The sequence below is a fragment of the Zeugodacus cucurbitae genome, chromosome 2 (assembly GCF_028554725.1).
Source record: "Zeugodacus cucurbitae isolate PBARC_wt_2022May chromosome 2, idZeuCucr1.2, whole genome shotgun sequence".
Lineage (NCBI taxonomy): Eukaryota > Metazoa > Arthropoda > Insecta > Diptera > Tephritidae > Zeugodacus > Zeugodacus cucurbitae.
In genome coordinates this window covers 72,075,062-72,085,478 of record NC_071667.1, presented here as the reverse complement: position 1 = coordinate 72,085,478, position 10,417 = coordinate 72,075,062, and the positions used below count along the sequence as shown (strand labels likewise).

The following is a 10,417-nucleotide window of genomic DNA, read 5'->3' as shown; positions in this document are numbered from 1 at the left end:
TTCCCTGATGTAATTTTAACAATATTTTTTTACACCATCAACTTCCTTATCTTTTGGCTCCAAAGCTCTTTGTAAGCTTTAGCCTGCTGAACAATACGCCACCAATTTACACTGTCTTTTGTTATAGCTCTACAGCAGCAAATAAGTAAAATATGCTCCTATCAGTTTGGATAACTAGATTTGGTTATAATATCGGTCATAAAGGGGGTCAAAAAATCGATTTTTTAATTCTTTAATCTTAAAGATTCTTAAGAATGTTATCTCAAATTTGTATAAAGATTTAAGCTGTAAAAGCGAATAGCGTTTAACATCTTACTACGCTACACTAGACAAAAATGTACTTGAAAATTTAAACGCGATTATTTCGAAATTATGTTTTTCAGAAAACGTCGTTGCTGTGACTTGGATTACCGAAAGAGTTTTTAACCGATTTCAATTTTTTTTCATATTATTCGTAATTTATTTGCCATGTCCTTGAACGATTTCATTTTTTTCGTTGAAATTTTCATATCAATGTGATGGATTTTTCAATACATTTCATCAAATGAATCGTAGTCACGGCAAGCGTCTTTGAAAAAAAAAAAACTCGTTTTGCGTAAAATGTCACAACTTTGACAAATATTAGAATTTTGTATGTTCTTGAGCACATTTTACAGATTATACATTGTACTAAGCAAGACGTATACCAAGTATTCAATCAAATTATAGCTACATACATACCTCTACAGAAAATCAAAATGTTCCCCATTTTCACGCACCTCAACATATATAGTCCCTTAGTCCAAAGATAACAATAATTTTGTTACAGAGTGTAATCCCAGCGTTTTCTACTCTATTTTTGTTAATGAACGGTTGGTCACTTTTATCCATACATATATACATATATATAAATACGCTCACACTGGGCGTCCATACACAGCTCCATCGTCACCTACTTGTCACTGTTACAACAAAAAAAAAATAGAGCACAAAACACACACAAATCCTTTATGCATTGGCTTTTACACTTGTTGTAAGTCGTTGGCTCTTCGTTTTTTTTTTTTTATTTACTCTCACATGCGCTCTCTTGTCAATAAAAGCAACTGTTGCGTCGCTCTACGCAACGTTATTTATAAAATAATATCTGTTTTAATTACTACATATGTGGTTTGTTGTGGTTTTTTCGCCACACACACATTCATACATAAATGCTTATATATGTACATATATATATATTTATTAATTTATACATATGTGTCGGCAAGTGTACTTCATTAAGGAAATGCTAAACAGCAGCCAGTTGGTATATCAGAGCTCAAGTGTGAATTATCATACAAATAGTGTCACTTACACGCATACGTAGAAAAACAAATTTGAAGATACACAAAATAAATTATGATAGCCATTAATTAATTCAATTAATAAATACTTAAGACTTAAAAGCGTTGATTTCTGCAGCTTAGTAATAGACAAAGAATTATGTTTTTTGTATAAATGTATGCTTTATACTTATGTCTAGCAAATTTATCAGCAACTATGTTTTAATACAGTGATACACACGGAAAACTAGTAGTCATATTAGAAATGACACAATTGAAAATTACAATAACAATATTTTTCGCACAAATTAAAATATATATTTCTTTCTTTACACAATTTCTCTTTCGTCAAGTTTACGTACTTTGCAACCTTTGAAAATCAGCTTTACACAATTGACTTACTGCATCAAACTGTAATACTCGGAATACACGATAATAAAATTCATTATCACCACAATTCTCTGTATGAATTGATCATCATATTGAAATCTTTGATTGGATTATTGTACTTAAAACGTATACAATCTTGAAAAAATGTCAAATCTTCAATACCATAGGCAAACATTAGCTCAAGTGTCAGCAGTTCCTCGTATAATATGCACCAATCGACATTGATGGATTGTGCACATGTTTCGAGCAACCAGAAAAATGAACGTGAAAACTTGCTTTGAAGTATTTTCTTCTGACAACTATTGAGGTTATGTGAATAGCCCAGCAGAGTCCAACAATCCATATTGGTGGTGAGAAAGGTGCATGTACTTTCTGCTTCATTGACAATTGTATTGCAATCGATTTCATTGGCATCTACAATGTCAGCTTCATCGTCGCTGAGCCCATCGAAGAGCCGTATTTGATTGAGGCCTCTACGTGGTTGTAAAATTAATGGTACATCTGATTTTTTAATCGGTTCCATATCACATTCACTGAAAGCATTGATTGAATGCAGCGCTGATACGTCAGTTTCATCGTTTGCCACTAAAGTTTCGTCTGGTGGTGCTGGTATAGAGCACTCATCGGCAGCATCCACAATACGCGGCACCTAAAATAACATTAATTTTATTACAAATAATTTTTATTATATTTAATTAGAATATTTTATATCGTGTGTCGTGTGTACCTGATTTTGATTTGTGGCAGCTACTACATTATCAAATTGTGTGCTGACGGCAGCTATTTGCATAGCTTGCAGCCGTTTTATTGTATCTGTCTGCATCTTCTTCACATAACTCTTCTCGTATCTATCGTATTCTGTTTTAAATTCCAACTCCTCAATGAGTTCCTCTTCCTCAATTTCTGCCAGCCATTTGTCTTCGCTTATATTGAAGTCAGCTTTCTTATTGCAGATATCATGCTTTACACGATCTTTATTGTCGTTTGACGGCCGAAATATGCCAACACAGTTGCGTTCTTTAGTGCACGGCAAGTGTCGTACCAGCAACTGCCAGTTGTGCTCTGTGAAATATTCCTGCAAGTCCTTCGCGTGCACGTATGGTGCGGCAGTGCGTTGCATGTGATCGATACGCATGAATTCCGGTATTTTGTAGGCCGCGTTAGCGCCAGCATTCGAACAATATAGTAAAATGCGTTTGAAATATGAATGTGCAGGTGTTAGACTGGGTGGAAATATAATAGTGCCACTGCGTTCTTCTGGATTGGTGCTATTCAGTTCATCCAAGAATTGTTGGAATATGCGATGCATGGTGGTGACTCTAGAGCTATTTTCAGCTGTGGCGCCTTCATTGGTAAGCGCTGCTTCTTCCAATTTTGTACGCTGCTCCTCTTCCATTTCCTCCAACAGTTGTGCAGTGCTCTGACACTGCTTGAATTGTTGGCAAAAATTGGAGTTATAATGTGAAACTATAACTTTGCGCATTTCGATGAACTCCACCCAATCCTCCCAAATAAATAGTGGTGGCGGTGGTGTGAGATTGGCATTTGCGCTACGCCCTTTTTCAGTTAGATTTTGCAAACACTGATTGGTTTTTCTAGCGGCATGCGTTATTAATTTCTCTGTATGACCATCGAGACCGAATAGTAATTTCAACACCAATATTATGTAAGCCATAGCGCGTGCTTCGTAAGCTGGATAAACATAAGGAACGCGCGTACGCATTTGTGGTGGCAGTAAGTTGATCAAACGTTCGACGTAGGTTGTTATGTCTGCTGGTAGATTTAGTTCAGTTACATAGCGTTCGGTGAGTTTTATTAAATCTGGCTGATTAAATGATTTTATGTTGATAAATTTTGAAAATAACTCGATATGATCACGTAACGCCTGTAAAAATAATAATAAATTCATATATTATTCCCTTCACAATAAATACTAAATTGTACAACCTTATCACTGTATTTCGTAGGGTATTTATAAAATTGTATTTCCTGCAACATTTTCTTGCTATGCGGCGCAATGTTCTCAGGAAAGTAGGGTAGCACATTTTTTGTGCTTACATGCTCTTCGTCAATGAAACGTACCAAATCACACAATTGTATGTCATCGCCGATCAAATTCAATGCTATGGCCAATATGGTAAAGATTTGTCGTGTATTCATTGTGAGTAACGCGTGATCTGCACGACTCATTGATCTGGCCAACGGTCGTACATTGTGACATTTCAAATTGCCCTCAGAATCTAAAGCATGCTTTTCAATGTGTTTCGCTGGCATCATTTTCTTAAGTTGTTTGCGTGCACGTGCCGAAAATTGTAATTTGATAGCACGACCTGTGGTGCCGGTGCTGGAAGTATTTGCCGAAGAGCGTGAAGTTTGTGAGACATCGGTGGAATTAATCGACGAATGCAGACTATAAGTAGACACATCTAATTTTCGACGGTTTCTGCGGAATTCACGTGTACTTGCCGAGTCACCACTGCTGATTGCGGATGTGCCCGAATCGTCAGTTCTTCGCCGTTTTCGTTTGAGTGCACGTCTCTGTAGTGCATGGTTATAAAGTGCAGATGCGTCTCTGAATGTGGTATATGAGTTTGATTTTCGTTAGTTTTGCAAGCAAGTAAATCTAACATAAATACAAGTTCAAGTTCAAACAATTATTTTGAGTGGAACTAACTTGAATCATATGTATATAATGTAACCAACCTCTGTAAATAGCGTACGCCCAACTTCGGCAACTCAACACGTTTTCTACTAAAGAATGCCACTTCATTTCGTCGCAAATAAGCTGTCCACAGTTGAAGTGTCATTAATTTTAGCTCTTCTTTAGCACCGAACGATAGCAGATCGTTGACAAGACCGCGTAAAATGTAATTATAACATTCCCATGATGTGAGATTTGCTGTTAGATGAAAAGGAAAAATATTAAAAAAACAGTATAGTTCGGTTTAAGAAAATATTTACGTTTCTCTGCTTTGAGCGTTTTTATTTTAATCCTTTTCTTATTTTTTCCTTCTATAAAATCTTCCTCTTGCTCGATTTCCACAGCACGCACTTGTTCTTGCTTCGTACCGCATTCCTGGCAGTAGTAGAAACCTTCACGTAATGTAAATTGGCGCTCCCCGCAAACTTTACAAACTAAATTAGTGTTATTGGCAAGTTCATCGCCGTCTTGCATTGTATATTATTTTTGTAAAAAAATATTAACATATGAAGAAGCCACAGTAACTACAAATTATTTACAAATTGCTTCTTCTTGACTGTAGGTGCAGTTACAATAGTCAAGCCAGCTGATTGCTGCACGGCAACATTTGTCTAGAATAAATGTTGCATGGTAATTTGCAACATTTGCCCGGGAGAAATGTTGCTTAGTAATTTCAATATTTGTTGCAAAAATAAAACTTGGATATTTTTGAATTAACTTTAGTAATTGAAATAAGCGACACAAATTTATAAGTAAAGTTACGTTATGGCAAGTGTTAATCCAGTTGGAATTCGTATGTAACGTGATTACTAAAATTAAATATATATTTATGTATATAACGAGGGTATATATAATATATATTTTTGATTAAGCATTAAATAGATTTTATTATTTGTGAATTATGCATTACTAATTTCAGTTTATATGCAGGAAAATAAATAATTTTTTAATGATATTAAAATTCTTCCGGATAAATAATATTTTTACCTTGGGGTAGTGCTGAAAGAAATTTTCCATTGCTTATTTGAGAAATTCCATATTTTTATGACTTTTGTTTATGAAATGTCATATTTATCTTTCGAATGATTGATTATAGTAACGGTATTGAGTGACTCATAAGGTGAAAATTGCAATGGAAAGTTGTATAAATTGTCGTGCTTGGCGAATGTTTTTCAAAACTTTCAAGTTAATACAACGAATAACACTGTTTTAAAAAAATGAAACTGTATATGCTAACAATTTTTGCAATATTGACCGTTTTGGTCCTGTTGGCTGTTGCACCGCCGACAAATGCACAAGAAGGTAAATTAATATTAATATTCAATAAAAATGCATATATGTATTTGTATATTAAATTCACAGCTGAGAATACTACTACTACTACCGAGCAGCCATCGATACCAGAACCTCCGAGTCCAGGACCAGGACCTGGACCATTCAGACCTGGACCGGGACCTTTCAGACCTGGACCGGGACCATTCAGACCTGGACCTGGAGCTTTCAGACCATTTCCTATACCAAGAGTTTTCCGTCGTGCGTTACTATTCCAATTTACCTAATCATTTTTTTTCTTTTAAATACTTATTATTAAATCTTTAGCTAACCCATTCAACGTAACTGGAAATTTTACTGGCCGTCACCCCTTCCCTCCACGCAACTCAACTGTCAATTTAAATTGTAAGTAAATCGAATTCTAACGTTTTCATTTCTTATGAGTTTGCCTTTCTTTTACTGTTAATACGTTATTTTATACTGCAGAGTTCTTATGCCCAACAGCTATTCCAACCGATTCCGTTGAAAACCAAAACGAAACTAAAACACTAATATCACATAGTTCCTTTCCCGCCATTCCTTGTAAGTTCGATTCTTTTTTCCTTATAACTAAATATTTTTATCTTAAAAACCGTTTATTTAAATCTCATCGATTTCAGCTGTTGACTTTGATGACAATGCCAGCGCTCGTGTGCAGGATGCAGTTGCCAAGACGCCATTTGTAAGAGAGCCACGTGATGCTTCCCTGTCATTCTGATGTCAACTCAAACAAAATTCTTCTTAATTTAATAGTTTCTTCTATCAATTGGTTTGCTTTATTCCTTTATATTAAAATAAAATTTTAAATTTAAAAAAATTATAAATAAAATAAAAATAAATAAGCATAATCATATGGAGTTTTCATTCAGCTCATTCAATTATTATTGTTCCACTCGAACAACATGATCTAGCTTTTTATTCGCTGAACTATGTATCGTTCCATCGTTATTCGCTTCGCTTCCATACCCAGTCTAAAAAAAGTAGAACTAACTACTCTCTTATAGAAGGTTGTACCATCTCTATTTAGCTCTGCAGCTCGTATTATTTTCTCCAGCAATTAATTGAAGAAGTCACACGATAGAGAGTCACCCTGTCTGTCTTCAGATCGAACGTCCTTTGGTATCGAACGGCTCGGAAACGACCTTCCCGATCCTGACGGAACGAGTTACATAATATAATTTATTTTAAGTACTTATTTTAAATTTATATTTATTTATTTTGATTCTTGTATGTAGACTTCGAAGATATAATTTTTCATATTTATTTGGCTCCCTAATCGACTAAATGGTTTTGATGCGGTTCACTACACCTTTAACTTATTTAAATTCTTTGTAAATTCGATGAAACAAATGTTTTTAAGTTCTTCTCAATTCCTATCTTATGTGTATTGGAGTCAAATTTTATCTTCTACCATCATTCCTTTATTATGAGTTGAATAATCTGAGGGCTCTGTACCGACTAGAACACGTCGCTCACTTTTAATTCCTTGAATTCAGTCAGCTTTCCTTCCCATACCATGGTGACCAAAATGCATTAAAATGTTTCCAAATCAGCCAAAGGTAATATATTAAGAGATCGGATCTGTCGAACTCAGGTAGATCATCAGACGAAATATCTCCAGTCATTAAACAAATCGTCATCACATTCGCGTCTTGGTTTCCACTTACTGTTGACTGTCATAGCATTGAAATTGTAGATAATTTCGTCTATCTTGTCAGAATCGTTATTACCAACAGGTGCTATTTTGAACTGAGTAGACAATGGAAAAGTAAAGTACTTTCTACGAACAAAAACCAAACGCTACAAGTCGCTCATTATTCCCGTCCAGCTTTATGGGGCAGAAGCGTGGATGATGGCAACTTCCGATGAGACGGTACTTGTAGTTTCGAGAGAACTTTTTGCGGAAGATTTATGGTCCTTTAGACATTCGACAACATTGACATAGTTCAGCGAATAAAAAGACAGCGGCTGTGCTGGATAGGTCATGTTGTTCGAATGGACGAAAACACTCCAACTTTGAAAGTGTTTGATGATGTATGCGATGGTGGAAGCAGAGAATGAGGAAGACCTCAACTCCGTTGGAAAGACCAGGTGCAGAAAGAACTGGCTGCCAATGGGCGCCAACAGCTAAGAGGAAAAATTAATGGCGCTTCGTTGTTAACTCCGCTATAACCGCGTAAGTGGTGTCTACGCCAGTTAAGAAGAAGAAATGTGTCCATGAACTATATGCAGATCTCATATGAAATATTTTTTGTCGCCCACGTCGTTCTCAGACTTCAGAAGACATTATCGGTTAAATTTACGTGGATCTAGTAAAGTTACCGCAGCGACCAGAGACAAAATATTTAGAATAATGTTTATAGCACTATATCATAGATGTCTCGGAAGTTTCTCAGTTCGAACAGAGTTCAGAAGAGCTAAACTTCCAGTAAAGCATGATTCTACAATAATTATTATACAGTTTCTTTTGACCTTTGCTGTCTTTCAAGATAGTCTAATGCTATCTCTTTCTTTCAAGACTAAAACTTGCAAATTGTATTAGCTCACAGAGCACTACATTAGAACACAATATTATTTTCACGCTTATGCAATTATTCCAAAACAAATAAATTTGCATAAACTAATTTGTCTTAGCTAACCATGTTTTCATTAGTAAACGTAGCGAAATACTTTAAGCAAATATATGTATTTTTAACTAAGTTTCTTAGAAGTGGAAGTCCACCAACATGCTTATCACTAGAAATGATTGATTACCAGCTTGCCCTGCAGTGGGCTAATTACTGTGACTAGCTATATAAGTAGCGCTCATTGCACCGAAATGTCAACAATATTTTGTGAAATATCAGTGATTGAAGAGTATTGAAAACTCCGAAAATGAAGTCCTACTTAGTACTGATTTGTAGCGTCCTTCTTGTTGGAGCATTCTGCGCTGTATTGGCTGCACCCGGCGGTAATATAAATAACGAGCCACAGACGGAGACGGAGCCAGAGCCAGAGTCAGAGCCAGAGCCTGAGTTAACCTTCCCAGATTATAGCATCAACCCTAGTAAGTTGATGAAAAGTGCTTTCTTACTTTCGTACTCGTGCTATTACAAATTGTTTTTGTTTGTTCTTAACAGCAAGAGTTTTAAAACTATTGGCCAATTTTGAGGATGAGTCCGTAAGCATCAGCGAGTCAAATAGCGAGTCAAACAGTGATTCGTCGTCTAGTAGCAGAAGCGTTTCGTCATCGGAAGAAAATGAGGACGTAAAGCCTGAAGGACGTACCTTGTTCCTTATACTACGTCTGCTGCAATTGCTATCCCAACAGAACTCTACCTCATCGGGCTAAGCTATGGTGCGTGTGCTTTACTGAAACTACTCGTATTACATTCGAAAACTTTGTTCGTTTTTCTTCCAAATTATTATATTGTACAGTTATTCGAAAAATTTTAGTTAATAAATTTAATATTGAATTGCATTTTAAATTGCGGAAGTCTTCTCATTATGTAGCTGACTTCTAGGGTCTGTTAATCGTTTTTTGATATAAAATATGTAAAAATAGTTTAAAACTCCAGTTTCATTAAACTACACTTATCCAATTTCGATTATGAATGATCTCAATGCTTTTGAGTTCCAGCAAATAAGCGCTAGCGTTTTATTTATAACAAGTAAGGAAGGACTAAGTTCGGGTGTAACCGAACATTTTATACTCTCGCAATTTATTTATTTAACTTTATTTATATTATATAATACACAATTTGACCCACATATTCGTCATATATATTGTATAAAGTCCATTGAAAGTTGAAAACCCTAATATTAGGTTAGAAGCACCGAGGTTCTCGTGTTCGATATATGGGGCCTTAAAACCTATGGTCCGATTTCGGCTATTTTTAGAATGGGGCTGCCACATTATAAACATAGTATTTGTGCAAAGGTCTGCACCGATATCTTCACTAGTACTTACTTTATATATTGTAAAGTTAACGATTCAGATCGTCTTCAAAGTTCTGGTATATAGGAAGTAGGCGTGGTTGTGTAGCGATTTGGCCTATTTTCACAACATAACATTGGGATGTAAGGAAACTATTACAAACCAAGTTTCATTGAAATCGGTCGATTAGTTCCTGAGATATGGTTTTTGACCCATAAGTGGGCGACGCCACGCCCATTTTCCATTTTGTAAAAAAATCTGAGTGCAGCTTCCATCTGCCATTTCTTATGTGAAATTTAGTGTTTCGTTAGTGAGTTAACCCACTTTTAGTATTTTTCAACCTAACTTTTGTATGGGAGGTGGGCGTGGTTATTATCCGATTTCTTTCATTTTCGGACTGTATTAAGAAGTGGCTAAATAGAACGACTGCAGAAAGTTTTGAAAGCTCTATTGGTTTCCGAGATATGTACAAAAAACTATTTGAGGGCTGGGCCACGCCCACCTACTTAAAAATGGGATACTCAACCCGAATAATCAGAAATTTATTCGTTTGTGAAAAAATGTTTCCTCACATTTGATCACTACGAAATTGATCATCTCTTGATTTCCCAGGTCAGAAGTGATTACGCCAATATCTCTGTGCTTAAGTATGACCTAAACAAGTTTATTTCTTCGTTTCTTTTTTTTTTTTTGGTTCAAGCGATGCTTAATCAGTTATGGAATTTTAAACTTTCATTCCATCACTTGTCTTCTTGTTGCACATTTCTGCTGATCTTCGTTTGTGGTTTTTGTATCGGAAAT

At 35.6% G+C, this 10,417-nt stretch overlaps 4 protein-coding genes across 4 annotated transcripts; 2 read left to right on the top strand and 2 right to left on the bottom strand.

Annotated features, from left to right (window-relative positions):
• Positions 1–1,746: 1,746 nt before the first annotated feature.
• Positions 1,747–4,237, bottom strand: LOC105209156 (TATA box-binding protein-associated factor RNA polymerase I subunit B). The gene is made up of 4 exons (XM_054232463.1): positions 4,155–4,237; positions 3,636–4,098; positions 2,416–3,573; positions 1,747–2,337 (listed from the first exon to the last, which is right to left on the bottom strand). Exons 1-4 carry the CDS (start codon positions 4,235–4,237, stop codon positions 1,747–1,749), a joined length of 2,295 nt encoding a protein of 764 aa, XP_054088438.1.
• Positions 4,238–4,283: 46 nt separating this feature from the next.
• On the bottom strand, positions 4,284–4,963 carry LOC128919861 (TATA box-binding protein-associated factor RNA polymerase I subunit B-like). The gene is made up of 3 exons (XM_054225380.1): positions 4,650–4,963; positions 4,392–4,587; positions 4,284–4,311 (listed from the first exon to the last, which is right to left on the bottom strand). Exons 1-3 carry the CDS (start codon positions 4,861–4,863, stop codon positions 4,290–4,292), a joined length of 432 nt encoding a protein of 143 aa, XP_054081355.1. The 5' UTR covers positions 4,864–4,963; the 3' UTR covers positions 4,284–4,289.
• Positions 4,964–5,525: 562 nt separating this feature from the next.
• On the top strand, positions 5,526–6,548 carry LOC105209157 (uncharacterized). Its single transcript, XM_029038310.2, has 5 exons — positions 5,526–5,691; positions 5,752–5,922; positions 5,989–6,066; positions 6,148–6,243; positions 6,321–6,548. Coding segments are annotated over exons 1-4 (336 nt in total). The 5' UTR covers positions 5,526–5,606; the 3' UTR covers positions 6,150–6,243; positions 6,321–6,548.
• A 1,956-nt stretch (positions 6,549–8,504) lies between these two features.
• Positions 8,505–9,167, top strand: LOC105209158 (clumping factor B). Its single transcript, XM_011179411.3, has 2 exons — positions 8,505–8,746; positions 8,820–9,167. The coding sequence occupies exons 1-2, from the start codon at positions 8,575–8,577 to the stop codon at positions 9,029–9,031; spliced, it is 384 nt and encodes a 127-aa protein (XP_011177713.1). The 5' UTR covers positions 8,505–8,574; the 3' UTR covers positions 9,032–9,167.
• Positions 9,168–10,417: the final 1,250 nt, after the last annotated feature.